The 26,001-nt window shown below is 41.4% G+C and overlaps 1 protein-coding gene across 4 annotated transcripts; it reads right to left on the reverse strand.

The window, feature by feature from the left end:
* Nucleotides 1-25,746, reverse strand: LOC117376685 (H-2 class I histocompatibility antigen, Q9 alpha chain-like). Of its 4 annotated transcripts, none has more exons than XM_055224043.1 (9): nucleotides 14,169-14,257; nucleotides 8,604-8,870; nucleotides 8,060-8,335; nucleotides 5,229-5,528; nucleotides 3,227-3,325; nucleotides 2,392-2,460; nucleotides 1,726-1,755; nucleotides 1,569-1,654; nucleotides 1-1,151 (listed from the first exon to the last, which is right to left on the reverse strand). In XM_055224043.1, the coding sequence occupies exons 1-8, from the start codon at nucleotides 14,224-14,226 to the stop codon at nucleotides 1,599-1,601; spliced, it is 1,155 nt and encodes a 384-aa protein (XP_055080018.1). In that variant the 5' UTR covers nucleotides 14,227-14,257; the 3' UTR covers nucleotides 1-1,151; nucleotides 1,569-1,598. The 4 variants fall into 4 exon arrangements, with proteins under 4 accessions (XP_055080018.1, XP_055080019.1, XP_033829100.1 ...); XM_055224044.1 differs by lacking the exon at nucleotides 1-1,151 and adding an exon at nucleotides 25,661-25,746 and having other exon boundaries at nucleotides 1,206-1,654; nucleotides 14,169-14,199; XM_033973209.2 differs by lacking the exon at nucleotides 1-1,151 and having other exon boundaries at nucleotides 1,206-1,654; nucleotides 1,726-1,740.
* Between the last annotated feature and the right edge of the window lie 255 nt (nucleotides 25,747-26,001).

Raw genomic sequence — 26,001 nt, forward strand, 5'->3', positions numbered from 1 at the left:
TGCTGATCAAACAGTGCGACTGGTGTCACTGAGAAAACACAAGATAAAAGTTCTACAAAAGTTCACAATAGAAAAATAATAATATGCTCAATGTTCTATAATAAAATCCAAGTTATTTATTTACAAAACTGGATCACAACAACAAGTGACTGATTCACTGTACAGAGCAGCACTTTGAACAGCCTCCAATGACACTGCACCATCACCACAAACTCATGTCATTACATCTGCATCTTTCTACATTTTAAATCTATATAATTTTAGCTGTCTTAATAAAAAGGAAAACTGGATACACTGATGACACAATCGAAATTTAATAATCTGATAACAAACTTTTATACACACACCTGCCCCAGTTTTTAATAGACTTGTATACTTGTTTGTTTCGTGTGTTTTTTTCTGCTTGTATTGTATTTTAAACAGGGCGTCCATGAAAAAGAGAGTCCAAATGCTCTCACTGGATCCCCCTGTATAAATAAAGATAAATAAATAAAATAAATGACTACAGATAAATTAGAACAAAGTCAAAAATCATCTTCATTTTAGTTTGTGATGCTTGGTTCAAGTTCCACAAACTGTAGAAAATGCTTGAAGTTTGTTTTTAGTTTATTTTTTACTTCAGTTGGGAGATTGTTCCTTTATTGTTTTATAGGAGAAGGCTGTTTGTTTTGCATTTTCATATGGTACACTGCCCCCTGGTGGAGGCAGGTGCAGAGTTATTCAGGGTTTTATATACCAGTCGATTTAAAGGCCAGTCTTTGTATATGTCAGAGTTAAACAGTCTGTATTTTTGTAGGACATGGAGGTGGTGGTGTCGTCGTGATTTTCAGTCTAGGATTTTAAAGGTTTGTTTGTGAAATGATTCCAGTGGTGCGGACCAGCAATACACTAATAAAAAAATTATTATTATTAATGAAAATCATAATGAGACTAAACCAGCTCTAAAATCTAGGGATGAGGTAGTTCTACATGATGATTCATCCCAATGAGGACAAAAACATTCATAGATTTGTCTCTTAATAAAACAAATATTCAAACTGCAGAGCGCCCCATGTACCAGCACTGGTACACACACCACAGTTTGAGAAACACTGATCGAAGGCATGACCAAGAGGATTTATAAACATTGTGTTATCCAGGACAAAGTTCACCTGTGAACACAAAAACAGGACATGATTCATATAGAGTGTGAGAACAAGGTATTTCACAACTTTATAACAAGTGTTTATTGCACAGGGCTCTGAATATGAAATTTAATCTACACAACAGTGGATTACACAGATTAGGATTATGTTTAGGACGTTAGCCTTGTCCAGTCGACTGCTTTTTGAAACCTTTAGTTACTGTTAGGATTCAGTCTGAGTACATTGGTCGTACATAGGCCTTATATTTTAACATGCACAGGTTGATTTAGTTAAATTGTTGGAACAAATTACCTAAATAAACTTTTTATTTTTGGGGAGATCATTTCCCTTTTATATAATCTTGATAACTCTATAGTACAGATTAAAAACCTCCTAAACACATTATACGTCTCATTACACAGTTTTACACAATAATGTTCTCACCAAAACAGAGGAATAAAGCGGCGTTCAGTGTTACTCAGTGGACTCAGCCTCAGGAGCTCCAGGCCTCAGTGTCTGTGTCTCTGGATCTGGAGAAGATCAAAATATGAACACATTAAGAACATGATGAAACACTGACACAGATGCAATGTGCACTTACCTGATGTTTCCCCAGCTGAAAACAAACAAACTCAAATTATTCACATATTTATCCAGAACACATAAGAATGACAAGACAAATCATTTCACATTTAAAGTGCATTTGACCTGTTTGACTGTTTTTCTCATTCTGACTTGGTTTGGTGGATAGAACCTGTGCTAAATATTTATCAGAGTTTTACATCAGTTGAGTGACAGTGTCATATACACAATATACAGGAAGTATCACTGAGTTCCACAATGAAATCCCTCTACTCTGTGTCATCAGCACCGAAAAGTCCAGACAAAAATCCAGGGGAAACTTACACAGAAGGAATAACACTTTCTGTCGGTTTAAACATTAATTTGACAAAATAAAGGTGTTATCATTCATGTTTATTAGTCTAATCAGAAGTATTGTGTCATTTGGACAGGTTTTGGCCCTTGTTTACATTATGGTTGCTCGGTAACATTTATGAAATTATCTCTAAGTCTGTCACATCTGGGAGTAAAATTATAAACTTCACAAAAACAAAAAATAAAAAATAAGCAAGATTTTGTGTCAAACCTTAAATATAATGACAAACTGTGTAGCCTAACCTGTCAGATGCACTTTAACTTAATTGAGTTAGTTTAGAATAATTTGTCTTAAACAAAAAACACACTTTAAACATTTTAAAGCACTCACAATTTGTTGCCTGGGTAACAGGATTTAGATTTTGTTTCACCTGAGCATCTTGTCGACAGTTGTTTCTGGCTGGAAAAAGAACATTGAAACAATTATATATGTACACACATGTAATGCATTTTTCTGTATGTAAGGTTAACAGACAAGAAGTCATTTGCGTATTTTCACTTCAAAAAGGACGAGTCAAACAGACACATGGAAACTACAGACGATTTATTTTCATCTGAACATTATGAAGTACCACAGAAACATGATGCAAAGAACACGTCCTATTTAAACAGGGCTATTGACTATGCCTTCTATTGGGGATTAAAGACGAGGTATTTATGGGCTTTTACCTGTAACACATAACATATTTAGATCACCATGTTTTCTTTTATCATTTTGAAAAGGTACATTTTCGCCCAAAGAAATGTAACATGTTTTATGAGTTTCACTTATGTTTTTGACGTTCTGATTCTTTGCTTGTGCTAAGTCACTCCCCCTTCAGAGCACTATCACAACACAATCAGCTGCATCCCACTAATGAAACTACTGCACATCACATCAGGTTTGTTGCTGTGTACAGTTTTGTATCATGTTTTTGTATATTTATGGAGAATTGTCGTGTGGGGTCGGCTTGTACAAGCCTTGTACAGGCTTGTACTGGTAACTGTAAGGAGTGTTTGAATAGGGCCCAGGAGAGATCACTAAATTACTTAAACATGCATGGATGACATTTAAAACCTCTTCATGTTTTTGATGAGTGAACATTATAACATTTGTTGCTTAATACCTCCTCTTTAACATTATATGTGATCATATTTCTGACATAAATTGCACAGTCCTGTCTGACCTCTCTTTCGTCTGATCACAAACAGAGCCACAGCAGCAGCGACGATGACGACTCCCACAACGACCACAGCAGCGATGATGGAGGTCGGGGGATTTTTGGCTGAAAAACAACAAAAATATTACACAAAATCTCTCATGATTTCTTCAGTAGTTTGAATATCAGTTGCTTCATTGGTGCAAACAGCTCTACAGATGTTCCCTGCTCCTTCACACTGTCACACCACAGTCTGGGTTTGGGGTTTGACTCTGATCCTTCACACGAAACTGGACATCTGTCATTTTGGGTTGACCTCTGTGATCTGGAAGCATTTATTACATGATGATTTAAAATTATTAAATGGCCTGACCTTTGCCCCCAGGTTCTGGCTGGGCTCAGCCCGAAAGGACAATGTGGGTCTGCCTTTCTGTGGGCTCACCACCTGCAGAGGGTTTCATAGGGCTTGGGTGAGCAGGAGACTGGGCAGCAGTCAAGGATGGGTGTCTCGGTGACCCAGTCCACATCTGGCTGTGGTGACCTGGAATGTCATCTCGTTGGTGGGGAAGAAGCCTGAGCAGGAGGTTGAGACGTGCCGGATACATATAGTCGGGCTCACCTCCACACACAGCCTGGGCTGGACTGTGCACCAACCGGAGACTCTGTTGTTCTACTAGAGGACATCAACACTCACATGGCCAACAATAGTGACACCTGGAGAGGGGTGATCGGGAAGAATGACCTCCCTGATCTGAGCCAGAGCGCTGTTCTCTTATTGGACCTCTGTGCTAGTCACAGTTTGTCCACGCAAACACCATGTTCAAGCAGAGTGTCCATCAGGACACATGGCACCAGGACATCCTAGGCCGAACGAAGGTCGATGATCGACTTTGTTGTTGTGTCATCTGATCTCCGGTCGCATGTCTTGGACACTTGGGTGAAGAGAGGGGTAGAGCTGTCAACTGATCACCACGTGTTGGTGAGTTGGATCTGCTAGTGGAGGAGGAAACCAGACAAACCTGGCAGGCCCAAGCGTATTGTGAGGGTCTGCTGGGAACATCTAGTGGAGCCCTCTGTCTGAGTGAGTCTTCAACTCACACCTCCAGGAGAGCTTCTCTCAGATCCCGGGGGGAGGTTGGAGACACTGTTCTCCCCCTCCATTGACAATGTGGCCCCCAAACCCGGTGGTGGACACCGGAAGTAAGGGATGTCGTCAGGCTGAAGAAGGAGTCCTATCAAGCCGTGTTGGCTTGGTTGACTCCTGAGGCAGCTGACAGGTACTGACCGCCAAGTGTGCTGCAGTGTGTGCAGTCGCAGAAGCAAAAACTTGGCATTGGGAGGAGTTTGGGGAGGGCATGGAAGAGGACTATCGTTCGGCCTCAAAGAAATTCTGTCAAACTGTCCGATGCCTCAGGAAAGAGAAGCTGTGCTTCACCAACACAGTTTACCGTGTGGGCGAAGAGCTGCTGACCTCTACTGAGGATGTTGTTGGGCGGTGGATGGAATACTTTGAGGATCTCCTCAATCCCACTGTCACGTCTTCCAAGGAGGACTTGGCAGTGGGCTCATCCATCACCTTGGCTAAACTCAGTGAGGTGTTTGGCAAGCTCAGCCGGTGGCATTGACCAAATTAACCAAAGGGAGGAGTATTTAAATCTAATTTCTGTGAATAACTCTGTCGTCCAGGTAGGTTCCATCCCTAAAGAAAGATTAGATGCACTCACGCTCTTCAGATTTAAACTTTCCTTTACTATTTAAATGTGACTTGTTCCTGGCTCTCACAAACGCACCACTTCAGACAGAGAGCTGAAACAAAACATTGTTTGTGGACTAAACACCTAAACTCTGCCCACAACCACATTTCAAATAGAACTGCTAAACCTTGCAGTACCTGGAAGACAAAAAGAGAGAGTGAGGGGGGAGGAGTTGTGGGGTCTGGAGGTGTAAAGGGGAGATTGAGGGGGATCTAATAAATTACAAACTGCAAACTTGTCTTTATAGATCAGCTCTCATCAGCGCCCACTCTCACCGTTGGTCCTGATCTTGCTCCGGTCCAGTCTGGTCACATACTTATTTTTGTCCCCGGACACTTGGAACACACAGTGGTACCTGTCCCAGTCCTCAGGGGGGACAGAGGACAGGTCCAGGGACACACTGGTCTGGAAGGTCCCGTCTTCGTTGGGCAGGATCTCTCCAGGGTCCACGTCCTCTAGCAGCTCGTCTTCATCTTTGGTCCAGAACAGCCTGGCTCTGTCGGGGTAGAAACCTGTGGCGTGACACGTGACCGGGGAAGAGGAGGACTTCTGCAGCAGGGACACCAGGGGGAGCTCTACACAACACCACAGGAGTTATACACAAACTTAAAGATGGGATATTTCTTCTTCTTCCATGGAGTATTAACTTTTCGCACATAACATATTTAGATCACCATGTTTCCTTTTATTGCATTGAAAATGCTCTATTCACCAAAATAACATATTAGTAGATTTTATAGGTTTCACTGAGTCCCCTCTCCCATTGCTCTCTGTGCTAAGTCATTCCTCTTCAGAGCACTCTCACAGCACAATAAGCATCCTGCTAATAAAATTACTGCACATCACAACATCAGGTTTGTCAAGAGGCTGTGTATCAAGTTTTTGTGTATTTATGGAGATTGTCATGTGGGAGCATGTTTGACATACAGGGATACATGCTCCCACATGACAATCTAGACCAGTTTACACCGCCCACAATCACAGCGATTGGAAAAAAAAAAAAAAAAAAAAAAGACATGTCATTTTTCAGTTGATATAGGCTAAGTGTGTATAATCTGATTATAACTGGGGGCTCTTCCCGCCCACACTACTGGTTTAGCAGGGGGTGGGCATTTAGCAACGCTGTCAATCAAACCTGTTCCTAATGCTAGCATGAGCAACCTTGGGGAAAGAAGGCAGCTGATTTGTCACTTATTAACATTCATATCTAGAGTTATGGACACAATAAAGAAATGAAAACACCATGATCACGTGGAGCTCACATCTGAGGCCGCGATGAACTCATGATAAAGTGTACAGCCAGGGAAAGCTGAATAAGAACGGGTCACTGAATCGTTACATCAGAACTGTGTGTGATGTTGCACAGGTTTGACAGTGATGGCCCAAAACGTGTCTCGACCCATCGGGAAACTCTAGTTTAACTAGTCCAGTCCTGCCCGGGAGAGATCTGGACCACATCAGAGACTTCAGGACCAGCTCCAGCTCCACCACCATCAGAGCCTCAGACAACCTCCCAGATGATCTCTATTGAATTCTACACCCGCTTTGAGACCATCACCACCCCCACACAGTACACACCTTGACCACTCAACCCCAGCCCTCAGCCCCATCCTCTACACCCTGTTAACCTATGACTGCGTTGCATCCAACCCCAAGAACATTATTCTGAAGTTTGTTGACGACACTGCTGTTATTGGTCGTATCACAGGCGGAGACGAGGCGGCCTACAGGAGGAAGGGGGACAGTCTGGTGGGTGGGAGTCAACAACCTCACTCTCAACACAGACAAGACAAAGGAGATGATAGTGGACATGAGGAAGAAGAGGGGACCTCATCAGCCACTGTTTATCCGGGACCTTGAGGTGGAGAGAATGGGCAGTTTTAAATACCTGTGGGTCCACATCAGTGATGACCTCACCTGGACATTAACCACACAGGTGGTGAAGAAAACTCAACAGTGGCTGTACTTCCTGAGGAGGCTGAGGAAATTTGCCACGTTGCCCAATATTCTCAGCAACGTCTACAGCTGCATCATTGAGTCTATCCTGACCAGCTGCATCACTGTGTGGTACAGTCTACAGGAGAGCTGCCTCCATCATAAAGGACCCCACCCACCACCAGACTCAAGAACTCTTTCTTTCCAACAGCCATCACTCTTGAACTGCTTAGCAATAGCCCCCCTGCTAGACATCGACTTACACCGAGCACATGATAATTTGTGGACATGTCCTGTTTTTTGACAAAGGGTTGTTCTTTACATTCAAAAGTCAAAAGGAAGTAAAGAACTGCTCCTGTTTCACTGGTCAGGGAGGACACAGAAACACTGGTTTATTAAAGCCCGAGCCTGAATGTGCAAGGAGGGCGAGTCACCGACTCAGGACATACCTGGGGTCAAAAGATGCAAAAAATTGTTCAAAGAATTTACAAGTCTCAGAGTGTGTTATAACAAACTCTTAAGAAAACAGCCATTTTGAGAGCATAGAAATCCCTGTAACTTTTGCAAATACCATCACCTGAGATGTGAATTAAACTTCTGTTTTTAAAAATGGTTCTCCAGCACCCACTGCAAAATCTTAATGGGACCAAAAAATGTGTTTTGACAAATGAAATCAATGATGACTACACTGTACCATGGACGTGAAAGTGGCCATTTTTAACCACAATATGCTGATGTCTAAATCTACATCTTGTACTTTAATAAACTTGTCCTAGGGCTTTTATCCAACTGACTCTAAACTGAGGCAGCATCATCAAGAAATATCTGGGATGAAAAGTTTTTAAAATAATTTGCGTAAGTTCCAGGGTGTGACCATAACGAGTTCTTAATGAAAAGGCCACTTTGAAGGTATAAAAATCTTTGTAATTTTGTTGACATGTTGAGATGTGACTTATATTTTCCTATATGGCTCCCCAGCACCTCTGAAATATAACACAGAAACCTTTATCTAGAGCGTCACACCAAAATATTCACACAACGTCACACCATAATCACATCAGGCCAGGATTGGCAGCCCTCCCTCTGAAGAGTGCCCTTCTAAGTCACAAGAGTTGTGAGGGCCCTTTATTACTGCTTGCAGTTTTAATTTTACATGTGTGTCTCTTCTCACCTGTCCTCCTCAGAGTTTTCTCTCCATAGCGCACAAAGTTCTTCAGCCCGACATTGCAGACTTTGTGGATGTAGTGTTTGTAACGTTGAATTTGTCCACTTCTCTCCCATCTCATTTTAGTAAAAACCGCCTCAGATTTAGCAGCGACCCAGGACTCTGTGCTGGGGTCCAGGGAAATAAAGTCCTCTCCATCAAAGGCGCACTGAACGTACCCAGTGATGTCATCAGTCTCATCGTCCCAGTCACAACCAAACATCCACTGCCAAATGTGAGCACCTGGAACACAAACATCATGGAAGTGTTTATGCTTAATGATGATGTAGGATTTAAAGAGTCTCATTTCAGAAAAACTGGATCTCATGTTTATTGTGTTTATGTAATTACATTTTAAGCTCAGAAAATCAAAATGACAACGCTTACTATTGTTGATTTGAAAATAAGCAATATTTTAAGCCCTGGCTAAAGATTTGCCAAAGCTTGTCCTTCTATTAGTTTATAGAAAACCATTATCTCTGTTTATAGTGTCAAAGTGAAAGTGCCAAACCTTCAGTCTGGTTGAGGAGTTGTTTTATATTCTCTATGTTGCCTTTGCTCCTCTGCAGATAATTCACACAGAGCTGTGTGGTCCAGATCCAGAACAATGGGTCGTCCTCTGTCACTCTGTTCATCCACTCTTGTTTGGGCTTGTTTCTCCTGGTCTCACCGTCACAGCGCAATATCTCCAGATCATTCAACACACCGACTACAACATACTCTGGGAAGTTTGGGACTTGAGACGAAGATGTTTCAAATATTCTCAGAGTGTGGATAACTGTGGGGAGAAGATTAGATCAGTCCTAAATGTAAAATAATTGTATTTTATGAACATTTTAGTAAAGATGAAAACAAATAAATCAAACTAAAAGAAGCTGTTCTCAAACAAGCAGTGATGCAGAAACATAATGCCCAAGGTAAAGCTGAGGCAGGTCTGTGTAAATCAGAAAGTCTTCTCTCACTGTCAGAGGGATGTGATGAATCTAATCTGAGTTAATACATCAAACTCTCTACATTCTGGGATTCAGATATTTACCTGATGGAAGCGTGAAGTGCTGAACTGTTTTAAAGTTCAGTGTTTTATATAGTTAGTTTTTTCATTCATCCATGCATTTTCCTCCACTTAGTAGTAGTCTAAGCAGGGACTTTCAGACTTCTCTCACCTCGGATATGTCTCTAAGGCGTTCCCAAGCAGCCAGGAGACATAGTCCCTCCAACATGTCCTGGGTTTTTCCCTGGGGCCTCCTCCAAGTAGGACATGCCTGAAACACCTCCCTTGGGAGGCATCCAAGAGGCATCTGGAACAGATGCCCGAGCTACCTCATCTGCTCCTTTCAGTGTGGAGAAGCAGTGGGTCTACCCATGTGACTGAGTTCCTCACCCTATCTCTAAGGGAGTGCCCAGCCATCCTGCATAGAAAACTAATTTCGGCTGCTTGTATCTGCGATCTTGTTATTTTGGTAATTACCCAAAGCTCATGACCATAGGTGAGGGTAGGAGCGTAGATTGACCGGTAAATCTAGAGCTTTGTCATTCGACTCAGCTCCTTCTTTACCACAATGGTGTGTTACAGCGACTGCATCACTGCGGACACTGCACGGATCCGCCTGTCAATCTCACGCTCCACTCATCTCTCACTCGTCAACCACACCCCGAGATACTTGAACTCCTCCATTTGAGGCATGGACTCACCACCCACCCGGAGAGGGCAAACCACCTTTTTCCGGTCGAGAACCATGGAATCGGATTTGGAGGGGCTGATTCTCATCCCAGCTGCTTCACACTCAGCTGCAAATTGCCCCATTGCCCACTGCAAGTCCTGGCTCGACTTGCAGCAGGCAATGGGGCTGAACTGGACCCCCTTTGGCCCCTGGCTGCACCTAGAAATTCTGTCCATAAACACAATGAACAGAACCGGTGGTAAAGGGCAGCCCTGGTGGAGTCCAACATGCACTAGGAACAGGTCTGACTTACTGCCGGCAAAGCAAACACAGCTCCTGCTCTGGCCATACAGGGATCGCACAGTCTTTAGCAAAGGACCCCATGCTCCTGGAGCACCCCCTAAAGGGCACCACAAAGGACACAGTCGAATGCCTTCTCCAGATCCACAAGACATATGTAGACTGGTTGGGCAAACTGCCATGAACCCTTGAGGACCCAATAAAGAGTATAGAGCTGGTTCAGTGTTCCACGACCGGAACGAAAACCACACTGCTCCTCCTGAAGCAGATTCAACTACCAGTCCGATTCTCCTCTCCAATACCCTGGAACCTTACCAGAAAGGCTGAAGAATGTGATTCCCCTGTAATTGGAACACACCCTCCGGACCCCTTCTTAAGCAGAGGGACCACCATCCCAGCGATTCCAGTGGTACTGTCCTCAACCGCCCCACAACATCCAGAGACTTAAGATCAGACTGGTCGACAGACAGGTCGGATCTTGTCCACTCCCAGAGCCTTGCCACCGAGGAGCTTGCCAACCACCTCAGTGACTTTAGTCAGGGTGATGGACAAGTAGGGATGGGACGATATACGATAATATCGTTAATCGCGATAAATAAGGTCCGCAATTAATCGTTCGTGGCATTTTTTAATCACGATCATCGCACACGATTATAATCGCCTTTACGGCACCACACTGCCTCATGTTTCCAGTTCCAATACAACGTTTAAGACGTTAGTTGTGGTGTTTGCCCACTCTGACATAGCAATGACACTCGTAGCTTCTGTGCTTATCTCTGTCTGAACTATATTCTGCCAGATATCAACAATAAACAAAGTCTGATCCGTAACTCTCCACAGGAACGTACCAGCGCGCGCCTCACCCATGCGCACAGATGAGACGCTAAGGTGTGCACATCTTAGATTTTTACCTACAATAATGCAAACTGCAGAATAAAACAACACCTTTTAAACAATAGACAAATTAAGTCTAATTCATACAGCTGAATACAAATGTGCCAGAGAGCATGGTCCGAATGTGCACTATGTGCACAGAAGCAATGCTAACGATTATACACGGTATATTTTACGTACAATTAAGTCAATAGCAGAATAAACCTCACTTACTGATCGAGAACAGCATCCAATCCATCAAAAAATAAGGTCCTTTACTCCTGAGTCCACTGTGGGATCTTTACTCTTTGCCATGAACCGCTCCAGGTCATGAGACGCCTCTAGTTTAACTTGTACAAACATCCACAGTGTCCTCGATTGCGTACTCCCTTTGGTTTGTCCGTTTCGTCATGTTTAAAACGCAAAACAACAGTGCGTAAAATGCGCCATTATGCACAGATTTCTGCATCCACTCGTTTCCCAATTCACCAAAGTGCCTTAATTAAAAAAAAATTAAGTGTTCGTCGACGGGCACTTGTGTCACTTCCGGCGCAACAAGGACCGGTCCATTTCGCCAGCATGGCATTGAGGAGTACACATTTTCTTCCGGGTACGTCTGTTTACGGAAAACCATGCCATGTGATACATCATCCTGTCCCGCTGCTCATTGGCTGTAAGGGCAAAACGTCACTAAATGTGTGTGATGTAACTGGTTGATTCTACAAGGGGAAGAGTGGGGCGTAAACTTTCAGTCATCTGTAGCACTGATTCGCTGTCTGCGGCTCCAGTAACCCACAACCCCCACCTTATTGGCCAACACTGGTGTCAATCACAAGCTAACACGCATGTTTGGCACTGGGGAACAAAGTTGGTGCTGTCAGAAGTTTATTATGCCTGAAATCGACTAAAGAAAGGCAAAGAAGTGACGGAGCAGATTTCATATTTGGAGTACTTTCCTGCAGCAAATTGGACATGGAGGATCTTATTTTGTGGACAGAATTTCTTGACTGGATTATATTCTCTGGACCTTTACGGAACAAATGAGACCAACTTTGTGTGAATATGTTGATGTTTGACAGAACCAGAGCGCTCAATGTTAAGTGAAGTCCAGATTCACACTTTGTGACTTTTCTATAAAAACGTCTTTCCTGTCAGCACTGTGGTGATTGCAGGTGAAAATGGTTTGCATATCCAGAAAGACAAGCACCGTAGCTTTCATTTGATGTGTAGATTGTCTGTGCGGGTGACGCAGAAGTGTATGTACATTGCTGTAAAGTTGTACAGTAGACCCAGGCCGTCGGAACGTTAACAGGTTAATAATTATCGCAATAATATCGTTAATCGCAATTATTTTGGCCACGATAATCGTGAGTCTAAAATTTAATATCGTCCCATCCCTATGGACAAGTCCACCTCCGGGTTTCCAGTCTCTGCTTCCTCCTCCGAAGACGTGACGTGGAATTGAGGAGATCCTCACAGTATTCCTTAAATCATCCAACAACATTCCCAGTCAAGGTCAGCAGCTCTCCGCCCGCACTGTAAACAGTCCTGAGGTGTCAGGCAGTATGCCAGAATCTCACTAGGACTAACGACATCTCTTACTTCCGGTGTTCACCAACAGGTTTGGGGATTGCTGCCGCGACAAGCACTGCAGACTTTATGACCACAGCTACGAGCCGCCGCATCGACAGTGGAAGTGGAGAATATGGCCCACTCGGAATCCAGTTCTCCAGCCTACCCCAAAATTTGTATTTTATTGTATTTATTTATTTTAATTAGGACAGTGCATATTAATCAACATGTCAACAAACAGCATCAATGTAAATATGCCGGAATTAGCACAATAGCTCGTTTACATCCGTTTGTCCTAAGGTAGGTCAGAAACAGAGAACATTTAGAGAAACACACAGACGAGACAAAATGCACACAGACATGACAACAAGTGAACCACAACAGACCATTCTCGGAGTTTAAGACGCCCCAAGAAGAAAATAATCTACCTGTGTGAGCATCTTTGATTATTGTTCAACCAATGTTTCAGAGTGTTCTTGAAGGTTGAAAAGGACCCACAGTTCCTGACATGGGCAGGTAATGTGCTCCATGACTGTGATTCTCTGATAGACCTAAAGGCGAGCTGTGGGGCAATAAGCAAGCCCACACTATCTCGCCACCTCTGCCCATGGGCAATGCCAGAGAAATGGAGAGTCCAGCCCCTCTCAAGGTGTTGGGTTCCAGAGCCCAGGTTGTTCGTGGAGGTGAGGCCGACTATATCTAGTCAGTAACGGTCAACGTCCCGCACAAGCTCAGGCTCCTTCCCCCCCGGTGAAGTAACATTCCATATCCCCAGAGCCAGTTTCCATTTCCTGAGATCCGGCCGTAAAAGTCTTCAACTGCCACCCAGATTCGTTTATGTTAAAGAGCCAAAGATTGGTTCTTTTTGTATTTCTTTTATATGACAGAAGCCAATGTGAAAACTCGTTTAACAACAAACTAATCACAGAGAGAAACAACCAAGGCTCAGATGTGTTTAAAATGGTTCAAATGGGGAGTGGGAGTGTTTTTACCCTTTGGAATTATGAATAATCTAATAAAAAAGTTTCATTAAATTAATAATAATTAAAAACTGTTGCCATATTTTCCTTTTCTGCACTAAGCTCTCACTCGCCTGCTCTGCTTCTGTGATGATCCTTGTGTTGGTTCAGTGTTAGTCAGTATAAAAATGCATTTAAATTAGAAAGAAAGAGAGTTTCAGTCAGTTTTCTTTGCTTTTTTATGAGATCTGGTTCCAGCCTTTTACGTCAAAGATAAGGTCAATGCAAAATGTTAAAATGCATTTTCTTAAAATTTCAGTATATATATGTAAAGATAAATAATAAATTAATTATTTTCTTTTTCATTAAATCATGTTTAAAACAATAAGAATGCAGCAGAGAACGTGTAAATACAAGTGTGTAATAAATGTGTTATATAAGACAGGACTAAACCAGATCTCACTCTGCTGTTTACTGCTGTAACTGTTCCATACAGAAAGTCTTGTTTTGGTTTATAACTTAAAGCTGAAACATTGTGAATCCAGATGAAGTTTTCTCTTCTGTAAAACTGATCACACAGTTAAAGTGAGAGAAAGGACAGAGAAAGAAAAACAACTGTGACTCCACGTATCAGAACAGGAGCAGGGTTAAGTTAAACCTGAACACCACAAGATCCATCTTAAATGAACTCAACACATAAAGAGTACTCACTCGATGTGCTGTCTTTTATTAGGATTCCCAACAGAATTAGTGCCACAAAAGTCTTCATGATGAACACGAGCAGAAACAGAAACAGAAACAGTTACAATCTCTTTGAATGTGCGTCAGTTGAGGAAGAGACAAACTGCGCAGTGAAAAAAAGAGGAGGGCGCTGTCATTTTACACTTTCAACCAATCAGAAATCAGAATGAGGATTTGTTACAGTGTTGCTGGGTAGATCTGAGTCTCACAGGGTTTGAAATGAAAGTGAAAGTTAAAACTAAAGGTTCAACTGTTTTACAAATACAACACAGACTTTGTGTAAATGATGTGTCCCATTAGTGAAACATAAATGTTGAGAGGAGTGTTTGCTTATTTCTTTCTTACAACACCTAATATTTACAAAGATAATTTGTGAAAGTTAATCTACCTGTCATACAAATATAACATTTAAAATAAAACTGTGCCAGGAGACTCTATACACCACATTCAGTTTCAGATACATAAAGTGTTTGTTTCAGTCTAACTTCAGCCTGATTAAAACATTTCTCAGTGGTGTTTTCTCTTAAACTTAGAGCCATTTCTTTTCTCCGTGTCTCCATTCTGTGTAAAAGTTGTTAACCCAGTAGTTTAGACCTGTACAAACATGTTCTGAAATGCCTGTGATTCTTGGATTAGTCTAAAGTTCAGATTTCAGTCTGTCTCAGATGTGGCGTGTTATTTAAACCACACACTCTTATATACCACGCTCCTCTGTTTCAAACTATAATTAAAAACATCAAACTAAAAGTCCATTTTCATCAATATGTGGTTTTGTATCTCTCCGCATTTTTAGTTCAGTGGGAGGTTGTGGGTTAGACTCCTGATCTGAGTGGAGAGTGCATGTTCTTCCTGTGTGTACCTTTGCAGCAGAAGCAGAATCACTGTGAGCGTCCCCACGATTCTGATGTCGTTCAGCTCATCAGTCATCAGAGTCTCAACATCCTGAGGGGAAAAAGAGATTATACATTTAAAACTAAAAATACTACACCAAAAATACTACAACTACACCAAACACATTTATGTCCTGAGGAGAAAAAGAGGTTTTACTACATCTGCAACCATTTTGTACACCCAAACATAGTGCTCTACATCCTCTGGAAAAAAACACTAAAAATACACCCAAAATAGAATATATACATCCTGAAGAGAAAAAAGAAAGTACACAACATTTATAACCAAATGCTACACCCAAATATCCACATCCTGAGGAGAAGAAACAGTTTACATTAGACCCAAATATGGGACATCTGCACCCTACCTGCAACAACAAGGACAAACCACCTTAAGATGTGGTGCTAACGGTCGGTTAGGGCGGTTTTTATCTGTACCAGGGCAGAACATTAACCAAGTGTCAGAGGAGAGAGTCTGGTGCCAGGTAAACGCTGGTTTAAACTCAGATGTATACTTTGGTAAGACACTTCACTCACATTGCCTGGTATGAATGCGGTGTGTGTGCTGATGGTGGTGGGAGGGGCCGATGTCACAGATTGGCAGCCTCACTTCCATCAGTCTGCCCCAGGGCAGCAGTGGCTACAAAAGTAGTTTAGCACCATCGAGTGTGGAGTGAAGGAATAATGCATTTAATTATAAAGCGACGAGAAAAGTGCTATACAGTGGTCCCTCTCTATAATGTGGTTCACCTTTTGCGCTCTCGCTGAGTGATGATGAGTGTTCAAACGACCCAATCACAGCCCAGAACAGACACAAGGTCAGTGTATGTTTATACTGGACATTTAGAGCAGCACTGGCTCTGCCCAAAGAGAGTTTGATGTGTGAAAATGTGGACTGGAAAATAAATGTATTAATAATATATATATTTGAACATTTCAGTCATGTTATGGTCCATTTGAGATTTCAAATTATAAAGTACCACTAGTTCCTAAAAACTAACACAGCTAAACAAAGACCAACTCAAAATGAAAATCAGGACTCAATCAGGACTAAACCAGGTCTAAACCAGGTCTAACTCAGGTCTAAACCAGGTCTAACTCAGGTCTAAACCAGGTCTAACTCAGGTCTAAACCAGGTCTAACTCAGGTCTAAACCAGGTCTAACCCCGTTTTAACCCCAGTCTAACCCAGGTCTAACCCAGGTCTAACCCAGGACTTGTGTGCAGAGTCTGTGGGTGTAATTGAGCTTTGTGTGAGCTCAGTGTGACGTCACAGAGAGATGAGAGGAATGTGTCCCGTCTGAGACTCCAGGACCTTGAACACACCACTGTCACTGGACTTCAAGTAATGTTTGGTCATTTCTGAAGTGATTTATATAGGTTATATTTTATTTCACTTATTCCTCCTTATTAAATTAGGAAAATGCCTAAAGAACATGATTTTTTCTCTAGTTGGATTTGTAAAACCAATTTGTGAAGCTGTAATAAAACAAATAGGCTCAATGTAGTTATAATTTCAGCACTCAAATGAAAACCATTCAAATCAACATCATATTAACAGTTTATTAATAACCTAAATGTCACGCCTCTCTATTTTGATACTATATTTTACAGTGGAGCTAGTTCACGTTCATCAAATAAACAGTCATCAAGGACACAGTGTTTATCGTGTGAATATTATTATTTACTGTAAAAGTTCACTCTGCTGAAGAGTTCGGCCTTCTCACTCACAGAATCTTCTAGAAACATTTTGTCATAACCGTGTTAGCTTAGCGTTAGCTTGTATTAGCTCACACAGATATTCTTCTCTGTACATAAATACCACTATGATTTAATTATGATTCTCTTTACAAAGACTGAAGATATCACTCACTTTGTCCAGTTTGTCGTGGAGGACAGCGAGGGCCGGGTGTTTCACTCAAAGGACAAAACCCTGAGTCATAAACAAAGTAAAGTTGTCTGCTCCATTCAGTGTAGTGAGGAGTGCAGAGAACTTTTACAACCCCAGTTTACATCTAGTAATATGTTCCTATGTACCACACACTGTGGTGCTGAGGCACGTAAACTTACTGCAAGGGAAATTCTTTAACTGCGACAGCCCTAGACCTACTTCTTCTCGGTCCGAGTAAAAGGTGGATTTAACCAATAAAAGTGAAGTGTGGTTTCTCAAGGTTGTCAATAATACACAGATAGTAATCAATACTCAAATTAATATGGAAATGAGATACTCATTTGATAAAGTGGCTTTGACCTTTATCAGAACGAGTGTAGAACCACATGGAAACATGAAAGAAACTGAGATTATTTTATGGACGACAAAGAAAAACCCAAGCTGCTCTGACTATATTGAAGAGTTGTTGGATGTGAAAATGGGACCAACTTAAGCTTTTGTGCCACATGGACCTTCTTTATGGCATAAAAGTCAATAAAAGGGCCACATCATATAATAAATACATGACAATCGCACACATTTACCATTTTTATTTTGTTTCTTAAGATACAAATTATTTGCTGATCAAACAGTGGATATCATCAAGTGACTGATTAACTGTATAGAGTCACTAGCTCTGACAGCACTGCACCATCACTACAAACTCATGTCATCTACATCTTTCTACATTTTAAATCTGTGATAGACGTTTTAGTTGTCTTGCTTCACAAAAATGGGATACACTCCAAGGAAAAGCAAAACTGGATATGTTGGTGACGAGGGCTGAGTATCACCAAGAAGCCGATACAATATGTACCTCGATACACAGGCCACGGTATGGTGTGTATCTGTGCAGTGTGGTGTGTATCTGTGCAGTGTGGTGTGTATCTATGCAGTACGGTGTGTATCTATGCAGTACGGTGTGTATCTGTGCAGTATGGTGTGTATCTCAATACAATGCAGTTTGAATACAATTCAATATGATATATTTGAAATCAAGCCAATCAAATTTTGAAAAAATAAATTCTTTCAGCTGCTTTCTTAGTGACCAAACCCATTTTCACAAAAAAGTTTTTTTTTAAATTAAATGGTGCATTTATTTTCCATTTATTGAAGATTAAAGATTGATTATTTCATGTTTCTATTCTAACTAGAATAATACAACTTCAAAAAAGTGTTGAGCTGCATTGGTCATCATCATCCACAGCTTATACGAGCTCAACACATACTTGAACAAAAGCACATGTGCAGTTTGACTGATCTAAAGGATCTCACAACGTAACTATTACATCATTGTTGTGATTCAAAACCAAATACTGCATTTTTTCTCACACATAGAACATTCATTAAACCTAGAATAATGCTGATTTGGCTCTGGTGGAGTATGTGGCTGCTGCGCCTGAAAACATTTGAAATGCATCTCATGTGACTCAACAGACGCCCGACTACAGGTATTTTCACACTGTGATGCAGGTTGAGCATAAGGGTAAAGCACCTGAAATGCAACATGACTGAGCTCCACCGTGACGCTCATATTGGCAGGGAGTCTGTCACAATCTGTCCCATTTCTCAAGAGCCGCACTGAGTAGCTCCACAATGTTAGTCCCTGTGTGACTTTTCATGGCTCTAGTTTGTAAAAAAAACACATCATCATTCACATTCAATCTGGAACATTCCCAAGCGCTTTGAAAACTGCGGTTATCAAGCCTCTCCTAAAGAAGAGCAGTCTTAATGCCACAATATTGAACAATTATCGACCGATCTCAAATCTGCCATTTTTAGGCAAAGTCCGCGATAAAGTTGTTTACCAACAGATTATTAACTTCCTCGAAATGAACAAGTCCTTTGATGTCTCTATCCTGTTAGATCTGAGTGTTTCCTTTGACACTGTGGATCATGGGAGCCTCTTACAGAGACTGGAGGACTGGGTGGGCATCTCTGGTACGGCACTAAACTGGTTCAATTTAAACTGGTCCTATTGAGAAAACAGGGAGTACTTTGTTGAAATTGGAAAATGTATATCAGATAAAATGTCCCTGACTTGTGGGGTGCCCCAGGGGTCAATCCTGGGACCCCTGCTGTTCAATCTCTACATGCTGCCATTAGGATAGTTAATACGCAGCAATAATGTGTCCTACCACAACTCTGCAGATGACACTCAGATCTATGTCTCACTGGCAGCAGATGAATATGGACCAGTGGATTCACTCACTGCATCAACAGATCAGTGTTTGGAGAAAAAAACAACTTTCTTCTGCTAAACTCAGACAAGACTGAAGTCATCATCTTTGGCCCACAGAAACATAGAGAAAGTGTCAGCAGTCACCTCCAGTCTCTCTCTCTAAAACCTTCAAATCAGGCGAGAAATCTAGGGGTAATAATGGACTCAGACTTGAACTTTAACAGCCACATCAAATCAATAACATCTGCAGCTTTTTACCATCTAAAAAAGATTGCAAAGCCAGACTTAGAGAGACTTAACCTGCATTTGTCTCCAGTAGGTTAGACTGCTGTAACGGCCTGCTCACTGGCCTCTCCAAACAAGCATTAACACAGCTGCAGTACATCCAGAACACTGCTGCCCTCTGACCCCTGACTAGAACCAGGAAGTACGAGCACATAAGTCCTTGTGCTCAGGTCTCTGGCTCCTGTGCTCAAAGAATAGACTTTAAAGCAGCTCTGATTGTGAAGTCTCTCCATAGACCAGCCACCAAAAGAACATCTCCCACGTGTTAGTGGCCACATGAACCATCTCACACTCTGAGGACTTCAGGGCCCGGCCTCCTGCTGGTGCCCAGAGTCAGGACTAAACAGGAGGAAATCAGCATTTAAGTTTTATGCAGCTAAAACCTGGAACAGTCCTGAAGGTGTGAGACAGGCCTCTACTTTGACAATGTTTAAATCCAGGCTCAAAACGGTTCTGTTTAGCTGTGCATACGACTGAAAGGTTTTTATTCTGCACTCTTCTCTTTTAATGTAAATTTATGATGATTATTTATGTTTTGATTTGTGTGATTTTAATGTCTTTCTATTCTGTAAAGCACTTTGAATTACCTTGTGTACGAATTGTGCTATACAAATAAACTTGCCTTGCCTAAAATGTGCCAGTGTAAAAATGTCTTGTAATGGTCACAAACTATTCTGTGGCACGGGACGTCCAGCCATCACAAGTACAGGCCACTCTCAGTGCTGCATTTAGGCTGGTTTAACTGCGTCCTTCACCCTCTGGTACATTTGTATCAATAATAGAAAATGGAGAATCGATACTGTATTGATCTTAATAATATCAATATATATTTATATATTGATTTTTAACACACCCCTATTGATGACACAATCAAAATTTAATAACCTAATAAACTTTTATACACACACCTGCTCCTGTTTCTAATAGACTTGTATACTTGTTTGGTTTGTGCTTTTTTCTGCTTATATTGTATTTTAAACAGGGGGCCCCAGTATAAATAAAGATAGATAAATAAAATAAATTACTTCATAAAGATTAAAACAAGGTCAAAAATTATCTTCATTTTAGTTTCTGATGTTTGGTCCAAGTTCCATAAACTTTAGAAAATGCAAAAAGTTTGTTTGGCTTTTTGGCAGTTGGGAGATTGTTCCTTTATTGTATTATAGGATATCTCTGTTTACTCTGCATTTTCATATGGTACACTGGTGTGGCCAGAGTTGTGTTTAGTTAGTTTTTTTTCCCTCGAGTGATGCAGAAAAGAGGGAGCCATTGTCTGTGTGAATGGTAATGTATGTTAGTACACTGCCCCCTGGTGGAGGCAAGTGCAGAGTTATTCAGGGTTTTATATACCAGTCCAATTAAAGGCCAGTCTTTGTATACTGTCAGAGTTAAGCAGTCTGTATTTTTGTAGGACATAGCGGCGGTGGTGTCGTCATGGTTTTGCGAGGGGCCAGCATGTTCTACAGTAATAAAAACAGATTCTTATTAATAAAAATTATAATGAGACTAAACCAGCTCTAAAATCTAAAGATGAGGTAGTTCTACATGATGATTCATCCTAATGAGGAAACAAATATTCAAACTGCAGAGCGCCCCATGTACCAGCACTGGTACACATACCACAGTTTGAGAAACACTGATCGAATGCATGACCAAGAGGATTTATAAACACTGTGTTATCCAGGACAAAGTTCACCTGTGAACACAAAAACAGGACATGATTCTTATAGAGTGTGAGAACAAGGTATTTCACAACTTTATAACAAGTGTTTATTGCACAGGGCTCTGAATATGAAATTTAATCTACACAACAGTGGATTACACAGATTAGGATTATGTTTAGGACGTTAGCCTTGTCCAGTCGACTGCTTTTTGAAACCTTTAGTTACTGTTAGGATTCAGTCTGAGTACATTGGTCGTACATAGGCCTTATATTTTAACATGCACAGGTTGAAATTGTTAAATTGTTGGAACAAATTACCTAAATAAACTTCTTATTGTTGGGAGATCATTTTCCTTTTATATAATCTTGATAACTCCATAGTACAGATTAAAAACCTCCTAAACACATTATAGGTCTCATTACAGTTTTCCACAATAATGTTCTCACCAAAACAGAGGAATAAAGTGGCGTTCAGTGTTACTCAGTGGACTCAGCCTCAGGAGCTCCAGGCCTCAGTGTCTGTGTCTGTGTCTCTGGATCTGGAGAAGATCAAAATATGAACACATTAAGAACATGATGAAACACTGACACAGATGAAATGTGCACTTACCTGATGTTTCCCCAGCTGAAAACAAACAAACTCAAATTATTCACATATTTATCCAGAACACATAAGAATGACAAGACAAATCATTTCACATTTAAAGTGCATTTGATCTGTTTTTGGAGATAGTGAAGTTCAGATCTGAGCCAGTGAAAATAAATAGTTTGAGGGGGGGACAGGAAATAGACTTAGACATCACCTTTCCCCCATCTATAACTCCATCCTCAGACCAAAGGAAACAACGAGAACAACAGAGGTAGCCAGGATGCTAATTGGAGTGAAATCACTCATTAGGGGCTTGAATGACTATGCCAAGTAGGACTCAGGCACAATGCACATTTAGGGTAGCCCAATAGACCTTGCCTACATACAGAAATTGCAAACAATAGGTGTTTCCAGTTTCAGTGGAGTTAGACAGACAGATATAAGGCAGTGTCCAGCAGTGATCTGACCAGAAACTTTCTGTCCAATTGACATATTTTATTTTTCTTTTGCTATGGATCAAATCTGGATGACTGAGGGATTACACAGATATCTTAAATAATTGTTTAATAAAAACTGAGTTATTTTTCTGAATGAAATACAACTCTTTTTAGACACTTTAAAGTACTCAGTTTGTCGCTGGGGTAACAGGATTTAGATTTGGTCTCATCTGAGCATCTTGATGACGATTGTTTGGGGCTGGAAAAAGAACAATGACCAAATTCAAGCTTAAAACTATTATTACTATGATTAATGAGAAAAGTGTGTTATGTGTATACATATACCCTGCCTGGCCAAAAAAAAAAGTCGCCAACAAAAGAAAAAGTCCCACACTGTAATATTTGGTTGTTCCGCCTTTAGCTTTGATTACGTCAGACATTCTCTTTGGCAATGTTTCAACCATGTCACAAAATGTATTTCCATCCAGTGTTGCATTAATCTTTCAACAAGATCTTACATTGATGATGGTCGAGTCTGACACTGCACAAAGCTTCTCCATCACATCCCAAAGATTCTCAATGGGGTTAAGGTCTGGACTCTGGTGGACAATCCATGTGTGAAAATGACGTCTCATGCTCCTGAATGACTCTTTCACAGGGAGTCACTGACCTCATTCTTTGAGCACAGACTGTTGCTGAACCTAGATCTGACCAACTGGAGGAGGCTCGTACCTGTTTGCTTAGTTAAGGTCATGCCACAGCATCTCTTTTTGGTTCATGTCTGGACTTTGACGAGGTCACTCCAAAAGTCTCATTTTGTTTTTTTAAGCCATTCAGAAGTGGCTGCTGTGCTTTGGATCATTGTGCGTTTCAGCTTGAGGTCACAAACTGTCGTAACGGCAGGTACAGGAGCGGACCAAGGAATGCAGACTCGGGGCAATTTTACAGTGTTTATTAACAGTTTGTGAAATAGTATGAGTCAATAGTTCACACGGGAGGTGAACCAGGCGTGCGGAGTGTTGAGAAACGGGGAACACCAGGACCAGACGAAGACAGGATCGGACTCAGGAACAGAGCAAGCCAAGCGGGGGTAGTCCGGAGCAGACACGGAGACAGCCAGGGCCGGAGCGGGACAGGACCGGAGACGAGACCAGGGGGAACCGGACAGGAGTAATCCCGAGAGCGAGGACCAGGGCAGGAGACGAGAAGCAGGCCAGAGACCAAGACAGGACAGGAGGCGAAGACAAGGGGTGGACTATACCGGAGCTGGAGCGCAGGGTCAGGAGCAGGAGCGAGCGAGGGAGCAGGAATCTGGGAAACAGCAAAATCCAGTAAGACACGAGTAGGCAGGTAACGGGATACAAACTTGAGCTGGAACATTCACGTTTACACGCGGACGGTCTGGCTCTGAGTGTCTTCTGCCGAGCCCTCATATACTCGACAGCAGGTGGTGATGATTGTGCTAATGCTCTCCAGGTGCGCACGGGAGAAGTAGGAACTCCGCCCAGCTCCAGATTCAGACAGGTAGGGGAGGGGGAGAGCACACAGGGAGACAGACAATGCAGCATCATGACACGAACTGATGGCCGGACATTCTTCTTCAGGATTTGTTGGTAGAGAGCAGAGTTCATGGTTCCTTCAATCACAGCAAATCGTCCTGGTCCTAAAGCGGCAAAGCCTCAAACCATGACACTACCACATCCATGTTTCACTGTTGGCATGATGCTGTTTTTATCAAATGCTGTGTTCATGTTAAGCCAGATGTAACGGAATGCACTCCTTCTAAAAGTTCAACTTTTGTTTAATCAGTCCACAGAATATTTTCTCAAAAGCTTTGAGGATCATCAAGATTGTTTTTTTGCCAAAATGAGACGGACCTTTATGTTCTTTTTTTGTCAGCAGTGGGGTTCACCTTTGAACTTTTGTGCCATTTTTGCCTCGTCTCTTTGTTATGGTTGAGTCATGAACACTGACATTTACTGAGGCAAGTGAGGCCTACAGTTGTTTAGATGTTGTTCTGGGTTCCTTTGTGACCTCTTGGATCAGTTGTCGCTGTGCTCTTGGGGTCATTCTTGTAGGCCGGACGCTCCTGGGCAGGTTCATCGCTGTATAGTGCTTTCCCCTTTTGTGGATAATGGCTCTCGCCGTGGTTCACTGGAGTCCCAGAGATTTAGACATGGCTTTGTAACCTTTTCCAGACTGAAACATGTCAAACACTTTTATTCTTATCTGCTCCTCAATTTCTTTAAATTGTAGCATGATGTCTTGGTTTCAATATGGCCGACTTCTCCTTGTCAGACAGGTTCTATTTAAGTGATCTCTTGATTTGAAAGGTCTGGCATCAGGCCTGGGAGTGGCTATGGAATTGAACTCAGCTTACCACAATAATGTGATTAATTACAGTTACATTTAAAAAAGGGAACAAGTACTTTTTCTAGCAGGATCATGTAGGTTTGGATAGTATTTTTCTCTGTGTGACGCATATGCAAAAAAGTAAGAAATCAGGAAGGAGGCAAATGCTTTTTCACTGCACTGTGTTTATTTTATTCATTCACGTTCAAACCAATAAAAATACAGAATGGACTTTCACATCACACGTTGCTAAGTTAGTGACAGGATTTACGGCTCTTTTGTGAAATCTGAATATTTTGGATCCACTCATGTCAAAGAGCTGTTCAAAAGACTGGCTCTTTTTATATTTATTTATTTATTTATATGACAGAAGCCAACGTGAAAACAGCAAACAAATCACAGAGAAAAACAATTCAAACTGAGAGTGGAAGTGTTTTTACTCTTTGGAATTATGAATAATCTAATTAATAAGATAATACAAACTGTTATTTTGATGCCAGATATGTTTTTTCTGTACTAAGCTCTCACGTGAGTCGCCTGCTCTGCTTCTGTGATGATCCTCGTGTCGGTTCAGTGTTACTATAAAAATGTATTTAAATTAGAAAGAAAGAGATTCAGTTTTTTTGTTGTTGTTTTTTTTTTGTCTTTTTTTAATGAGATCCAGTTCAATGCAAAATGTTAAAGTGTATTTTATTTAAATTTCAGTAAATATATGTAAAGATCAATACAAATAAATTCATTATTTTCTTTTTCATTAAGTCATGTTTAAAACAATAAGAATGTAGAATAAATTCCCATCATATGTGATTAAATAAACTCTCAGATCTGCAGCAGAGAACGTATGTAATAAATGTGTTATATAAGACAGGACTAAACCAGATCTCACTCTGCTGTTTACTGCTGTAACTGTTCCATACAGAAAGTCTTGTTTTGGTTTATAACTTAAAGCTGAAACATTGTGAATCCAGATGAAGTTTTCTCTTCTGTAAAACTGATCACACAGTTAAAGTGAGAGAAAGGACAGAGAAAGAAAAACAACTGTGACTCCACGTATCAGAACAGGAGCAGGGTTAAGTTAAACCTGAACACCACAAGATCCATCTTAAATGAACTCAACACATAAAGAGTACACACTCAGAATTAGTGCCACAAAAGTCTTCATGGTGAACACGAGCGCGAACAGAAATGAAGTTATAATCTCTCTGGGTCTGCGCCTGTTCAGGAAGATCCGGTTTTCCCGATTTATATAAGAGAGCTCTGTGTTATCAACCGATCAAAAATAGTGTCTTCCGCAGTGTTGAATGGTAGAACTGAGTCTCACTGGTTTTGAAGTGAAAGTTAAAACTAAAGACTAAACCTGAAAATGGATTCTCCTTTGTCAAGTAAAGTTCTTTTAAACTAGAGTCATGCACTTGGCAAGTATGGCTGCTTAAGAGCGATCTGCGCCTCCCGTTGCATCTTATTTGACACTTAAAT

The sequence above is a fragment of the Periophthalmus magnuspinnatus genome, chromosome 9 (genome assembly GCF_009829125.3).
Source record: "Periophthalmus magnuspinnatus isolate fPerMag1 chromosome 9, fPerMag1.2.pri, whole genome shotgun sequence".
In the NCBI taxonomy this organism is placed as follows: Eukaryota; Metazoa; Chordata; class Actinopteri; order Gobiiformes; family Gobiidae; genus Periophthalmus; species Periophthalmus magnuspinnatus.